This window comes from Melospiza melodia, chromosome 2, assembly GCF_035770615.1.
Source record: "Melospiza melodia melodia isolate bMelMel2 chromosome 2, bMelMel2.pri, whole genome shotgun sequence".
Classification (NCBI taxonomy): domain Eukaryota; kingdom Metazoa; phylum Chordata; class Aves; order Passeriformes; family Passerellidae; genus Melospiza; species Melospiza melodia.
In genome coordinates this window covers 74,349,897-74,366,455 of record NC_086195.1, presented here as the reverse complement: position 1 = coordinate 74,366,455, position 16,559 = coordinate 74,349,897, and the positions used below count along the sequence as shown (strand labels likewise).

The following is a 16,559-nucleotide window of genomic DNA, read 5'->3' as shown; positions in this document are numbered from 1 at the left end:
CTGAACTCCAGAGGAGCTGAAGCTCCACAGAAACTGCAATGTGAGCAGAGCTACAGCCAGACAACTAACAGACCAGCTGGGAAGCAGCAGAGCAAATACTCAGTGGCTAAAGCAGCCAACAACAGAAGGGGTTACTGGGGCTGCCACTTAAAATAAAGGTTTCAATATAATAATTTCTCTATTATCTAAAATCATAGAAGACTAGAATACCCCAGTAAAATATAAAACTCTGTACTGGGAAGATGCTGCTGCCATCACATGGCATAGTAACTGCACAAAGTCAGGAAAAATACTATGGTACGCAAGAAAATCAACTGCATTTATTTTCTATGAGACAAATGAGTTTGCTTAATGCATACAGAACATGTTAAGATACTTAGGAGTTTTGATGAGAATTTGTCTGTTTGGAAAACTTCTGTCTTTTGACTGAATTTTGCTACTAAAATCTAAGGACACTCATGACCTCATGCTGTCAACTCTCCTGGGACTGGGGCTCACCTGAAAAATCATCAGGATATAAGTATTGTTAATAGTAAAAACTTCTTGCTGTCATTCAGACGTCCGTATTCATAAGTGAAACTCTTCATGTCATTGAAGTAGGAAAAAACCCCATATTTACTAGATATTTTCCTTAGTTACATACAATATTTTCATTGTAATTACGTTCTTTCCGTCCGCTGTACTACAGCAGTAAAGCCACCAGGATTCCTTTATGCCTTTTGTCACAAGGTGGCGACGTTGGAAGCAAGAAATATGGAGACCGGGGACAGAGCAGCGCTCTAAAATGCTGACTTTCACCACACTTTGGAAAAAATAATAAATCATGGGTAAACTCTGATCCGTATATTTATGTGAAAATCCACGTTCCGGCTTTACATGTAAAGCAATTAAAAGAAATGTCAGCCCAGGGCTATAAATCCCCTAATGCAATATAATCCTTGAATTATAACCATTATAATTCTTTCAATATAAACATTTTGGTGGGAGTTCAACACACCTGTACACACCTTTCACCATATCAAATTCATTATGTAAATAAGATGAGAAATAACTGTCTTTCCTTTCTAGGATTTTCTCTCCTTATGGTTTTGTTAGCGGCTATTTTTAAATAAATATATGGAAGCAATTACAAGATCTTATTAAAAGAGTACCAAAGTATATCAGCAGAATGAGTTCCAAGGTAACAGCAGTTTTCTGCCACAGACCAAGCAAAGCTGAGAAAATTTAAGACATGAATCTTGTTATTAAAATGCATCTCTAAGCTTATTAGCTGTGAACAGAATCCAGCATCCTATTGTTATGTTAGGCCAATTATCCCATCATAAAAAAACCCCCAAACAATATTAAAAGTAGTAGCAATTTTAATTGAATAGTTAAAAAATATATAAAATTGGATACAATATAATTTGGTTAAAATAAGGGATAATTTGGTTCCAATAATAGCACATAAGCAAAAATAACTGTGGGGTACGGAGGGCAGGGTTCAATGACCCTTGCCACCTCACGTACAAGCTTGCCAGGTGAAAATCACCCCTTATATGCCATGTGTCAATGCCATCTCCTCCCATTTTCGGTTCGTCATATCTCTATCTCCACACTCATTACCACCCTTATCACGCATGCGCCGCCACTCGGTTTGGTGGTCGCACAAGTCTTTGGGGGTCGTTTTGGATGAAGACCTCTCCTCTTCCTCTTTGTCCTTTAATTCACCTTTGGGTCACACATGAGCACCAAGCCAGTACAATGTAAGTCAAGACTAACGTATCACTGCATCTATATATCAAGACAATAAATCCCTTATAATTAGCATTTTCTGGGACCCAACCGGGTTCTTGTTCATTTTTAGCAACTGTATCTTCAGCTTCTTTCCTGTGGTCCTTGAAAACATCTGCTGGGAAAGGGGAGGGGGGGTGGAGCCCCTCCTCTCCCTCTCTTCTTTGGCATTGCAACTTTTAACTTATTTTATTATTCCCAAATATTAATTACTGTATCAATATTGATTACTGTTTCAATTTTTATCAGAGCGAATCATGCCTATTTACCACACTATTCAAAGATGCTTTGTGCAGAAAACCAGCAGAAGCTCATTATTCACAGAGCCATAGAATCGTTAAGGCTGGAAAAGACCTTTAGGATAATCAAGCCCGACCACTGGCCTAGCACTACCACCATGTTCACCATTAAAACCTGTCCTCAAGTGCTGTGTCTGCGTGCCTTTTGAACGTTTCCAGGGATGACAACTCCAACACTTCCCCGGGCAGCCTGCTCCTTTCAGAGAAGTTTTTTTTCTTAATGTACAACCTTAATCCCCCCCCCGCCCCCCCCGACACAACTTGAGGCCATTTCCTCCTGTCCCATCCTTGCTACGCCCTTCTTTCAGGCAGTGGTAGAGAACGATAAGGCCATTCCGAGCCCACTTTTCTCCAGGTCAAACACTCCAGCTCCCTCAGGCACCCCTCACAAACCCACCGGGTTTGCTCCCAGGGCTGCTGAGGGAAGCTCCTGTGGTGGGGAGCGCCCCAGACCAGGGAGACCCCTGCCAGCCCCGCTGCGGAGCTGCTGTACCCCACAAGCCCACGCAGACTTTTCTCGGGGATGCACCGAGGACGGGCACAGACAATTAAACCACCACACGACGGCAATGCCTGAGGCCTCCGGGTGAGGCACGGGGAGGGCGCCGAAGCAGGACTCGAACTCGCCACCTCTACGTCACCAGCCACTGCGCGCCAACGCATACAAACCCTCCTCCCGACCCCCTCCGCGGCGTGACCGCACTTCCGTAAACATCGCGGCGGCATGAGTGACAGGCGCGGCGGCCAATCGCGATGCGTGCAGCAGTGGAGGGGGCGGGAGCCCGCGCTTGGCGGCTGAGGCGGCGCGCGGCGGGAAACGGCGGCGCGCGAGCTGGGGTGTCCCGAGGCTCGGGAGCGGCCCCGAACGGCCCTGGGAGCGGGAGCGGGAGCCGGCCCTGGGAGCGGGAGCGGGAGCCGGCCCTGGGAGCGGGAGCGGCGCCCCAGACCCGAATCCTTCCTCCGTGCAGCCACGCCGAGCCGGGCGCTTCTGCGCGTCCTGAGCGAGGTGCAGCCTCTGGAGAAGTTGCTGTGCGCGCTGAGCGCTGTTCGGTGCCGGTTTAGGAGTGAGTCTCTTAATGGTGCTGCTAAGTCATGAGCATGCGGAGCAAAATGTACTCCTTTTTTTTTATTTTCTCCCCTCTGAATAGCACAGTGTAACAAGTGCTTTGTTCTGCCGGTTTATATTTAGGTGTGTTGCTACAGCTTTCCGATGGGGGTAAAAACAGCTGTCAAAAGATACGAAACAAGAAATAAGAAAGAAGTGGCATCACCCAGATCCCGAGTGGATTGGAGACGCACTAGAAGGGCGCTCATACTGCCGGACAGCAATGACGAATCCTCAGCCACCTCTGAGGAGGAGGAGGAGTCTGCCTCATCCGAAAGCGAAATAGATGAGAAAGATCCGGCGGCTGTGGAGCGCAGCCCTTCCGATCAGCAGGAGAAGCACCACGGCGGGGAGGCAGCGGAAGATGGGGACGATGAGTGCGTTGTGCCTGGGAAGCGCAAGAGGCTGAGCGCCTCCGTCATGTACGACAGCGATGGAAGCGAGGGCAGTGACATACTTGTTAGAAGGGTCTCTGCCAAACGCCGCTGTATAATGGATGACGATGAGAGTTGCGAACAGCAGCCTGATAAAACGTGCCCCACAGAGAATGCTTCTACTAGCAGGAAACAGAAAGTGCTCGCAAAATTGAAGGAGCTTGTAAGACAAAGCACAGCGCGGAGGTCCTGCAGCAGTGCAAGTTGTGAGGTCAGGGTTTTATCTTTGAAATTTAATTGGAGGAAATCCCCCCCCCCCAAAAAAAAACAATCTCAGGAAAGGGTAAAGAGGTACAAATCAGTTGGATTTTTTGTGTTTGAATGCATGACAAACGAGTAATTCTGTAATATTTTAACAGTCACATTAACTGGATAACTATCGACTGCTGAAAATCTATCAAGTTCTTTTTATCAGGAAGCAGAATACTTGCTGAAGTATTAGAGTCTTAGGGTCAGTCTTATAGGTCTGTTAGCTTAACTCCTAGAAGTGGACTGAAGAGAGGTACATGGATGGAAATGGCTAATTTAAAGCTGAAAGTCTTGTCTAATACAGAATTATGTATTTTTTGGAAATCTGTGCTTTCTTGTTAATTGAAAAAATGATGGTTTTAGATGGTCAAAAATCTTAGCTGGTGTATGTAGGATTTTGTCTGTGCAAATACTGAAAATTCTTGTGTTTGAAGTACTTTTTAAAATTTAATTAGGATTCTAATGGTGAAGCAATAGAAGAGGAACCATTCTGTCAGTTGCCCCTCACACCTTCAGAAGGCAGTGAAATTGATGGTGACAGCATGAAAGATTTTATAGTAGAGGAAGAGGAAAACGATGGTGGTAATGACATTGGCAACACAGAGCATGTGAAGAATGAAAATCAGCCACATCAAAAGCAACCAAATCCATCAAACAGCGAGCTGCTGGCACACTACATCCCACAGTGTAAGATCAAAATTAGTGATAGTTTTTCATTTATAACTAGCTCATAGTACTGTAATAAAAATTAATGGGCTAAATACAAGTGCTAAAGAATAGGATAGGATATTTAAAAGCAGATACCTGAAAGCTTTCAATTTATTATGAAAGTATTCTGATTTCCACAATAAACTTTTGCAGTCTTTAAATATTTAATTAAAGAGAGGGTATAAGTTGGAAGGAAGAAAGTGAAACCTTATTGCACAATTTTTTTTTTCAGTCGGTCTGATTTAGGATGAAGTAGACTGCCTATGATGCATTAATTCCTGTGGAGACCTGAAGGCATCATCCTTCATCCTACAGTCTTGTGATTTATGCTAACAGCAGCTATGTTAATCTGTCCAAATTCTGTTCTTGCTACAGGTTTAGGCTTGGGATTTTTTTTGTTGTTGTTGTTTTTCTGTTTTGTTTTGGGGTTTTTTATGTATTTTTATTCTGTGGTGGCAAGACTTGGGACCAGAGGTCTAGTGGGGTTTCTGACTTCACTGGCCAATCTCTGCTGAATTCCACAGAGCAGGAAAACTCTTCAAGTTGTTCTTTTATGAAAACCAGTTTCTGGATGGAGCAGAGAGATTTGAAGCAAAACCTTATGCAAGTTATTTTCTTCCGTATTTTGTTGTTCAGAAGTAGGTTTGTAGTGACTGGACAGTCAGTGATCGTTGTAATTGTTACAAGCATTTGTTGTATTTCTTCCCCAGTGAAGACCTCAGCAGAACTGTATTTGAAAAAAAAATAACACAACAAACAAAGTGCAAGCAAAAAAACTCATGACCACAACATAAGCTTGGTCTTTTCTGATTTATATTATTTTCTGCTATTTGTAGAACAAATTCTGCACTTTTCTTAGTGTTTGTAGGTCTTGCTGTGGACTCTTCTTGCTGGAAGCACATGTGACTTTAGAATGCTAAAATTCTGTAGGAACAGTGGGATAAGAAGCACAATTTTAAGGCGAAATCCTGTGGGTGTGTATGTTGTGCATTGAAATTATTTCTAAATCTTTATTTAAATAACTTTAAAACTATAAACTTACAATACTGGAGAAGAATTCTTCTTACAGGACTTCTAACATGACTCTTTTTTTTTTCCCCTTCTTTTGGTAAATTTTGGTTGTATTGCTTTCTTCCCAGTATCTCGCTGTGATCATTATGTACACTTCAAAAGAATAGTAAAGGCTTTCCTCATAAATGCAATTGATGACACTTTTCTGAGCTCATTATATGGTAAGTAAATTTCTTTAAATAATATATTAATGCATATGAAGTTATACAAAGCCATTTGTTCTAGGGAAGGGTGTTTTTCCTGATAATAGAACTGAGAGTCCTGAAATCTGTGATTTTCCTGCTATATAACTTTGGTGGGGGAGAGCAGAGGGGACTCTATCTGAAAATGATACAGTAATCTTGGAAAAATGTGTAGACTTAATTCTTGAGCACGGAAGGCTCGAAATGCCTTCTTGAGATGTAGGAATGTGTTTTTGTGTTCCTAATCAGTAGTAGCCTTTCCAGCATGAAAACCAAATTAGCTTCAAAGCAGATACGTCAATGAAAACATTTCAAGGTCAGCTGGTTTGTCAAAATGTCTTGTACTTCACAGCTGTTTTTTTTTAGGAATTTGATAGATTATAAAGGCTTTTAGTTATGGAGATGACTCTATATAATTTTTTCCCTTTTTTTTAACACATCAGATAAATAAGCTTCAGCTGCAGTCAGTACTTGTCTTACTCTTTCTGAGGAAGTGCTTCTTGGCATTTGGCCTAGTGGGGCTGAATAACACCTCATACATAGTTTTATAAACCCTGTAAAGATGGGATTAAGGAGAGGACTCTCAGTGTCAGATTATGGAAGGAATTAGTGAAATGCCAAGAGTGGAGGTTTTGGTGTCATCGAGAATCTAGAGGGAATGGAGAAACTGAAGTACACCACAGACCTCAGAATAAAGGCTGTATACTCTTGGAGCTAAAAAATGTCTTTCATCTACCACTGCTAGTTCTTTCAGGTGTTTGGTTTGTTTTGTTTCAACGAGTAAAAACAGGCCTTTGAAAAGTAATAAGTAAGCACTGCCAGATTAATGTTGTAATAGCTTCCTTCTATTTCAAATGATATCTGCTCAATAAAATGTAACAATTTACTGCCAAGTTGCTGGAAGTAAATGAGCTCTGCAGGTGAGCTGGAGGTTGTACATGAACGTTGTATGAACATAGCCTAGCAGTACAAAATGTATTTTTGTAACATAGAATGGATTGCTCTGAGTTAATGGAAGTGAATCTCTTCATTAGTTTTGGCTCAAGAACAGCTGTAACTCCAATACTATAGTATTGGAGTTCACACTTGCTTTTTATTGGGAGGGCTTTTGTTTTGTGGTCTAGCACAGCCTCTTCAAGCTCATACTGCAAATGTGTGTGTAAGTGAATATGGAAAATAGTTAATTGCAATTATGGTGGCTATAATGATAATTAACTGCGTTTATATAGAAAGCTGGATAGCCAGCGGCCCTTCTCAGGTCTGCCTTTTTTTTGGATAACAGCTTTGCTAGAAGGCATGGGAGGGTAGCTGAATTAAGTTTTGTGTCTGTACACACTGAGGGTCCAGGGCAGTGTGCATTGGCCTCCATCTAGGGAAGTCCTGTTTAATTCCTGGAGTCCAGCATGTATTTGGGAAACAGTAATAGTGGTAGTTTTACTCATCCTCATGCTTTTTTATTTATTTTGCTTGACTATTTGGAAGTACATCTGACTGTGCTAGTAAAGTAAAGATCAGTTTCTCTGTGATCTTTGTAAGTGACAAAGAGAGTTGTTGAAATTTCTGCTCTGAAGTAGCTCAAAGCAGTTTGTTTGTGGATTCCAACCACTTCCCTTATACATTTCAAACAAATTAAACAGGTTTGTTGAAAAGCATGACATTCCACCACATGCTTCCTCCTTTTCTGTTGTTTTAAATAGGATTGAGTGAATAGATCTCCATTTGGGATGAGAGCTTTTGGCTTGATTGTAGAATTTGTGCTTGTACCCCTTTTAAATAATAAAATATATCCTTTTAGCAAGATGCATGGATTGCATGGATCACTTTTATGGGTAACAGTAGCAAATGCATTCAATAACAGTTTAGTAAAATCATTCATAATTCTTAGTATGCAGAAGCATAATGTCCTTGAAAATTTTATCTAAAGAGCTTGTACAACGTAGGGGGGTCAGCATATTAGTGATGATTCTCACTGAACAGATGGAACAAGACAGAAGAAGTATGCACAAGAGATGCTGCTCTCACTGCATTATTTGGATGACCGCTTCATTCAGCCTCGCCTTGAGAACTTGATCTGTAGAAGTCGCTGGAAGGATCGATACAAGGTATCTAGATCCTACTCTAAATGCTGAAATTCTCTGTGAAGGTGCCACAATCACTATAATTATATTTCCTTTTTAATAGCAACTATTGTTCTTTAACTTAAATAATTTGTTTTGGTGCTTATATAAATATCACAAATATTTTACATGTTGATAACCAGACAAACATTCAGGTAGCAGAAAAGAATCTGTTCTCAGCTACCTGAATGTGTCTCCTGCTAACTTCAGCAGTTGACATTTGAGGATTTTTTTGTCACTTGCTAAATGTTCTAATAAGATTTTTTCCTCCTCCCACAAAAAGGTAAACAGTATGTTAATCATGAACTTTCTACTACTACAAAAAATAGGTCAGTATAGAGCAATTAGTTGTTGTATGTATCTTACTAGAAGAGAATTAGTGTCATGGGTGTGATGATTTAGTGATCACTGTAATAATGAAATTTTGTTTCATTTCTATTGGACTAATTTTGTGTGAGTACAGAGCACTCAGTAGCCTGTTAGAAGCATCGTTCAGTTTGCAGTGGTTCTTTAATGTTATTTGGAATCTGTTTTACAGGAGCGTGTGGATTGTTACCCAGATGTTCGCATAAGCTTGCAAAGTGCACAGAATATGTCTTGTCAGGCCTGTGAGCTGAAGCGGTGGTGCAAGTTCAATGTAGTGCTCTCTGGAAGGCTTTATAATAGTAAAACTTTGGAAGTGGATGACTTCATGTCAGGTGATAAACAGGTAATTTCAGCACTATATCTTCACTATATTTTTCAGTTTTATTTTTAAGTTTTTCTTTTATCAGGAAAATAAATCGGATGTTTTTCTGTGACCTTTGGTTTTGCCTGCATCACAATGACCCTTGTGCTGTTTCCTCCCCACATCTACCTCTTAATGAAAAAGCCCTTCCTTTACTTTTGTGTGTGCCTATAATGCCCTTAAGACTTTCCCAGCAGGAATCTTGCATTGATTGGTGATCAGAAATGCTGTAAAAGTAACTTTCTGTATGAGGGACACTCATTGCCATTGTATGATTGATTGTGTTTTCTATTTTGGTGCAGGTAAGGTTTGTTCAACATTGGGTTGCTAGGTTTACTAATTCTGTGCCTGCTCTGCCTCTAGCACTTGGAGGGTCCACGTGCACTCCAGCAGTTCTTATTTGCTCTAGGTTCAAACTCTGAGTGAAATAGTGCAATGGTCATTCTAGCAGTCCAAGTGTGACCTTGTCAAAATTTATTGCTTCATTCTTCAGATGTTTTTCCCACATCTGCTATTTGCCATGAAGCTATTTAGTCAGGACAAATTATCTTGGCATCTCAGATGCATTTACACTTGCTGATCTCCTTTCAAGAAAACTTGTTCCTAGCTACATCAATACATTTTATTAGAGCCTTTTCCCCATTACTAGAGAACACTTCCATTTAGGTAGTCTTCCAGCTATTTCTCCCTCAGTTGTCACTTCTATTGGATTAGATTTTTTTTTTTAACTAAAAGGCATCCTTCATGTTGTTACATAATGTTCCATTAGGCAGTCATTTTAGGTGATTTAATAAGTCACCTAAAATATTTTAATAATAGCCTAATACAATTTTATTTCACAGCTGAGCCTTTTTGAAAACCTTGACTCTCAAGAATCTGGGTGCTTCTAATATTTAGAGACCTTCCCTTCAAAATTACATCTATGCAAAATTGTTATGATTTTTAGGTATGCATATGACCTTCAGTAATGCAATTCATGACCTCTTATGATAAATTCAAAGCACTTGATTTGTCAAGAATAAAATATTGCTACAGTTGTTTTACCAAGCTGATATCCAAGTTCTGCCTTTCTTCCCTTTCAGGAGACACAGATGGTATTTTATTTGTGACTGTAAAATAATTCTTGAACACAGATGAAGTTCCTCACAGTATTTGTTGAAAATAAAAAAGTTTCATAAGCAGAGGTTTTTTAAGTATATTTGGTAGTGAGGTATAATAAGATTTCTTAAGTAAAAATAAAGTGAAGCCCTTGCCAAACAGAAGTATACCTTACTGAAGCTCAAACCTGTGTTGTTTGGGTGTTTGCAAATTCTTTAATTTACAGATTTGAGAGCTGTCACCATGATTGTCATTTTGTCATCCTACAGGCTCTGCATGTAATGCAGGAGCTTAAAAATATTTGACAGTTTTTCTTATATTACAGACCCTTCTGAGCAGCAGTTGCTGATATTCTGTTTTGAAAAGTATGTTTGTGCATGATAGTCAAGAAAGCTAGGCTTTTCCAGCAATGCTTTTCCCCTTTTTAATCCTGTTTATTGGAGTAAAATAAGTCCTCTGCAATCATCCCAGCACTGATACTGCAGTCTATCATAGGCATTCTTCCTTACATACTGATCACTAATTTAAAAATACTCAGTTTTTCATGAGAAGTGTGTGCCTTACCTAACCTAACAGATATAATTAGTGAACTAGCACAAGAATTTAGTCTTTACCTAACTTTCAGCTTAACTGTGGACATAACAGTAGCACTTCCCTCACTTCTGACCAAATGTTGTCCTGCATAAAGTGTTGGCTATTTTTCACTTTGGAAAAAACTTGAAATATCCTATGGAATACTGAACTAAATTGCTAGTTCATTTTTGTCCTGTTCAGCTTAGCAGCACAAAAGGAGAGCTGTTTTTACCCTGTGTACACCAGCATCTGGGGATGTCTGCTATGTGCCTGCTCAGTATAGCTCAGTGGCTGTTAAGGAGGCTCAGGAGAGAGGGTAATTGAGCACTTTCCAGTCATTTTTGATAGCATCTTGTAATGCAACATTTGTGTTCTTATGGTGACCTGCAGATTAGACTGCTAAAAGTACTGTTCTCAAGTTGTCTTTAAAGCTCTGCTGGCAGTGCATTGAGCAACTTGTCCTGCCAATTTAGAAAAAATATAAAAGAAAAAGAGGCTCACGGAGCTGCATAAAACTGCCATTTCTCAAGCCTAATTGACTGATAGAGAAGGCAGTTCAGCACTGACAGATCAGAATGAACAGAAACACAGAACAGTAGTTGGACTATTTTCTATAGATTTATTTGAAAATACCTGAGAAAAGTGGATGTAAAGAGAACAAAAACAGACCTCCAACCTCTTTCTTCTGCATAAAACTTTCCTTTTCTCTCATCTCTGAAGTATTCTGCTTTGCCAGTAGAAATAGAAGAGAAACAGCTGTTCCAATTTTGCTTAGGCTTGCAGTGATTGTTCACTGTTTAGGTGCCAATTCTCATTTTCCCCTGATCAGGGAGAATCACAAGGTTTAGAGATATAAGTGTCCCCCACACTTCCTTGCTTCCTATGTCACCTGGTTTATAAACTGTTTTCTACTTTGTCTTGGTGTTCTGTTTATAAACAGGCTTAGAGGACATGGATTTAGTCACTACATGTTGTGCTATTGTCCAACCATGCTCCTACATTCCATACAAAGTGATTTAACACAACTTTGGCTGATAGGGCCAGCTTGAGTAGATAAGTTAAGCATTAACACAGAGGGACTGAGAACTGTGAGGGGAAAAAATTAGAGTACAGTACTGAGATTCTTTCCAAAGCTGCATTCTGAAATAGCATTGTATTTTTAGACTATCTTTCTTGCTTAAAAACACAATACATAGTTACATTTATATGATATTTAGCTATTTGCCTTTGGCATTTCTCCACGTCGCACATAAATAAGCTATGAAACTCACTGCCACAGGAGATTTTGGAAGGGAAGAATACTATTGGATCCCAAAACAATTTAGACAGGTTCTTGGGGAAGGTTCTTTCACACTATGGAACATGATATCTGGGATGATACAGACAATCTTAACTCTTGACTGCCAGAAAATGTGCAGTAGTCTTATGATCATCCTAATGTTTGTGCTGGATCTTATACTAACTTCCTACATATCTCCTGCTAGCTGTTGTCACAGGGGAGAAAACTGGGCCACCAGTTTGATGTAAGATGGTATCTCCTATTTTATATCACATAATGTTCCAAATGCCACACCTCATTGCTTGGGATCCTTGAAAAGTTGTGCAATGCTCTACAAAACACTGGCAGCTCAGTTCTTCATTGCTGCAGTATTTGAAATGGTGCTTCTGGAAATTTGAATTAATCAGCATTAGTTGGTAGGTCTTGCACTTAAGAAGCACCTGCAGCACCAAACAAGCCTTAGTTTTTCAGTTTTGGGGATATTAGAAAATGGAGCTCTATATAGGTATAACATTTACATGATCAGTAGAGACTTAAAATATAGTAATAGGCATTTTTATCTCAAAATGTTTAAAATTTCAGTAAATAATAATTTACTGTAGGTCAGATCAAAAGTGCTTTTAAGTGAGTTTGTCTCTTTTGACTTAACTGATACTATGCCTGATGATATCCACTGAGCTGCTGATAAATATGTTTAAGAAATTGAGATATAATCATATAGTTAAGAGAATCTATAACACACACATATAAATTCCATTTACATAATCTTTAAAACTACACTTTTCTGTCACTTTTATTGTCAGCATATAGAGCTAGTGCTAGATTGCACAGGTAGGTCAGATGGTCTGGGGAACTGCTCACAGATGCAAACATTTGGTCATGCATTCAGAAAAGCTCCCTGAAAATGTGAATTGTAAGTATTAAATAAAGCTTAACCTGCTTGTAATTTGAGATTATTTGGATTATTAGCAATAAAAGGTATCGCTTTTGTGGCTCAGAAGAAATAGTCTTGCTTAAAATTTAGTTGATTCTTATATATATATATAATATATATATATATATATATATATATATATATGTATATCTGCATGTGATGTGAAACAACAATGCAATTGCAGGTAGCTTGCATTACTAATGCAGAAAACTTTAACCATTTACATACTTGTTATGGAAAGGTGTCACAAGACATCGGTTCAAAACAGGCACATTTTACCATTAGGTTACCTATAAATACTGCTGTGAAAAAACTGAAATAATTCAGTTCCATCTTTTCTGCATGAAAATCATAGAGGTAAAACTGGTAATAACTGGGAGATGCAGAGGTTTTATTTTCTGCACCATCATAGCTTAGCTATTCCTCCCAGACAGTTGCAGATTAATGTTTGTATTGTATAAAGCTTCAAGTTCAGATTTCATTTTTTTGAAGTTCAGCCTCTTCATTTATTAAGTGCTGTGAGGTGTCGCCCTGGTTTTTTGAGATTTTCTAAGCCTTCTGATGTTGACATTCTTGTAGTGAACTTTCTCACACACTTTCTGTAAATAACTCATTGTTTTTCATTCCTTTATGGAAGAAGAGAGAGTTGATAGACTGTTAGTTTGACCTGTGTCATTGCAGAGGTGTCACTGTCACCTTCCAATCCACTGTCACTTTTGTAAAACTATAAATATTAGAATCAGAGAATAAAACTTCCCTTTTTTTTTCCTTCACCTTGAGAGAGGTGGTGTACTTGTGTTCTTTTGTGTCCGTCAGCAACAGTGAGGTGTATGCCTATATATGTTTATATGTATTTCTTGACGAAATATTGTATGTTATTCAGTCTACAAAATGTTAAAACTGGTATTTCTTCTCCCTAGGAAGTACTTACATATTAAGCAAAAGTAAGCAAATAATTCCTCAGTAAGCAAATAATTTCTCTTCCCCTGCTTTCACAATATGATGGTTGTCTAAAGTGTTAGTGATTTTGTAACAAAGTTCCACCAGGAGATAGGAAAGATACAACCAATTACAAACATGATTGTGTTTGCAAGAAGACAGCACTGATAAGCTGACATTGCTTGGATTTGCTGGCTGCCTGCTTGCTCAAAAATCTTTCTGCTGTGGCTGTGAAAACTACATGGGTTTGTACTAATTTTATGCATGTAGTGTCATTCTGTTTATTTCATTATTCCAAACAATTTCCTGGACTGACTGGTTAAATCTTATTAGATTAGCCCACCAATTCTGTAAAGATAAATATGGTTCTATCCAAAGGAATGTTTTGTTTGCTCTGGCCTAGGTTTTGAAGGTTGGTACGGTGTGTGCAAATCGTACAAGAGTTTATCACAACTTGAAACACTTCAAGTACAAGTTATACATGGATTGCAGCTCCATTGTGGAATTGGATGGTGTTGAGGATGAACCAGTCAAAGACACTGTGGAGCGGCTTTTCAGCCACTTGGAAGAGACTGGGTGGATTCAAAAGGTATGACTGTTATTCCCTGTATTCTTTTCCAAGCAGATGAAAGTAAGTTCTGATAAAATGTCTGATTTAATGGATCAGTTCTGAGTTACTGTTCATCAATAGTACAACTCAGTTCAACCATTCCCCCATTTCTCCTGACCCAATGTTTCAAGCAGTGGTGTGCTGCTGTGCTCACACAGAGTTTGTATCAGCTTTTGACATGAAGCTTTTTGACATCTGTGTGATCTCTGGGCTGTGGTGGGCTGGCCCCTGTTTCATTTAAAAGCAGCAACATAACAAACTTGAGCTGTAACTTAGAAAGATGGGAAAGATGTACATGAGACACAGCAAGAGTATTTTAGAATTCTGTTTACACTGATGAACTTTTAATTGTTCAGAACCACTTCGTGAACTATTTTAAGACAATTTGTAGTACAATTGTATTTAGTATGCTTTTAGATATAGCCTCTAAATTGTTATTGGCATGCTTGGTCATGTGTTGAACAAGAAAAGCAGTGTCTGCATAATTCAGTTATTAAATATGGATAAATTGTACAAATTTTATTTCATTCACAGAGATACAATGATCTTGAAGATTACCTGGAAGATGCAGACAATTTCCAAGAAGAGAAAATTGATTAAGAGGTCATATAGCTCTTTGAAAGACATCTTTAAAAATGTGAATGGCCTACTTCATCTGCATGCACTTTATCTCTGCCTGGACTTCAAGACTTCTATGTAGGCTGTTACACGGAAATTCATATGCCTTTAAATTACTGTTTGATAATGTGCTGTATCTTTTTTTCTCATCTGTGTCAATACAAATCCAAAGTTTTACCAAATCAGTCCTTCCAGGCTTACTGCATTAATCACTTTAAGTTTCCTCCTGTTAGAAATACCAGTTCAATGTCTATTTACTTGTGGAATAAAATTTCCACCTATTCAGATTAAGCTGCATTGTAGACAACACAGGAGATGCTGCTATCTTTTGAAGTGGGTATATTTGGAAAGGTAAGGCTTTGTTATACCAGAACTTAGAACTTGCATCTTACCTTCCTTATTGCTCATTATGTACAAGTCAGTCCAGTCAGTTAGAATGATAGTTACAACAAACAGGACCCAAATGCAAAGATCTATTTCTCCTCTGACGAATCAGTATAGACAGTTGCAAGGCAACAGAGGAAATATTCTGCAGTCCTGACTGCATTTGCAGCACAGTAGTCATTCCTCTCTTGAGAAAGTAGGTGATGAGTCACAGTATGGGCGTCATACAGACTGAGTCTGGCTCAGCCATTTAAATGAGCACATGGGCCCACATTGCTGTCTCTGATAAGTAGCTGGGGCAATTTACTGAGATTTTAAACATCGGGTTACATTGTGCAAACATAATGGCAGCACTTGGAGTAACCCTAAGAGAATGGGTTAATATGCCCAAGGAAGATAAGGAAGAATTCTTTCAGTGTAACTTAAGAGAAAGTAGGAGTTAGTCAGAAACAGGATGCATGGCTTACCAGAATTGCATGAAACCCAAATCAGAGTAGATTTTCAAGGATTTTGGAAGGGTTTAAGTATGGTTCTGCCTATTCTGAAAAATTGGACAAGAGCTGCAAATGTGTACTCACAGCCCAGAAAGTCCACTGTGTCCTGGGCTGCATCCCAAACAGCATGGCCAGCCGGCTGAAAGAGGTGATTCTGCCTCTCTGCTCTTCTGAAACCCTACCTGGAATGCTGCATCCAGTTCTAGGGTCCTGGCACAGGAAAGACAGGATGTCCTCCTTGCTGGAGCAAGTCCAGAGGAGGGTCCCTAAATTGATCAGAGGGCTAGGTGTGGATTGGCTGATAGAGTTGGGGTTGTTCAGTCTGGAGAAGGGAAGGCTCTGGGGGACCATATTGCAACCTTTAAGTATTTAAAGGGGGCCTACAAGGAAGATGGAGAAAGACTTTTTACCAAGGCCTTGTAGTGATAGGACAACAGGTTTTGAACTCAAAGAAGTAGGTATAGATAGACATAGGGGAAGAAATTTTTTACTGTGAAGTTGGTGAGGTGTCGCAGACATCTTTTCATGAAAAATCCTTTCCTTAAGATTTTTCCTCCTGAGAAGCTGAGAGGCCTCAGGAACAAAATGTAAACAGTGGTTATCTGCTGCTGTGGAATGCAACAGGTGGATCTGTGACTGGCTCATGTTGGTTTGTTTGTAATTAATGGCCACACAGCTGGCTCGGGCTCTCTGTCCGAGACAGAAGCTTTGTTATCATTCTTTCTGATTCTGTTCTTAGCTGGCCTTCTGATGAAATCCTTTTCTTCTATTCTTTGAATATAGTTTTAATGTAATATATATTATAAAATAATAAATCAAGCCTTCTGAAACATGGAGTCAGATCCTAGTCTCTTACCTCATCCAAGAACCCCTGTGAACACCGTCACAGTGAGGCACTGGCACAGGTTGCCCAGAGAAGGTGTGGATGCCCCACCCTTGAAGGCTGTTAAGATTAGGTCAGGATG

The 16,559-nt window shown here is 39.4% G+C and overlaps 1 protein-coding gene across 1 annotated transcript; it reads left to right on the top strand.

The window, feature by feature from the left end:
- Positions 1–2,985: 2,985 nt before the first annotated feature.
- On the top strand, positions 2,986–16,430 carry CCDC82 (coiled-coil domain containing 82). The gene is made up of 8 exons (XM_063148894.1): positions 2,986–3,136; positions 3,262–3,822; positions 4,316–4,547; positions 5,708–5,800; positions 7,799–7,923; positions 8,477–8,647; positions 13,892–14,077; positions 14,633–16,430. The coding sequence occupies exons 2-8, from the start codon at positions 3,283–3,285 to the stop codon at positions 14,696–14,698; spliced, it is 1,413 nt and encodes a 470-aa protein (XP_063004964.1). The 5' UTR covers positions 2,986–3,136; positions 3,262–3,282; the 3' UTR covers positions 14,699–16,430.
- The last annotated feature ends 129 nt before the right edge of the window (positions 16,431–16,559 follow it).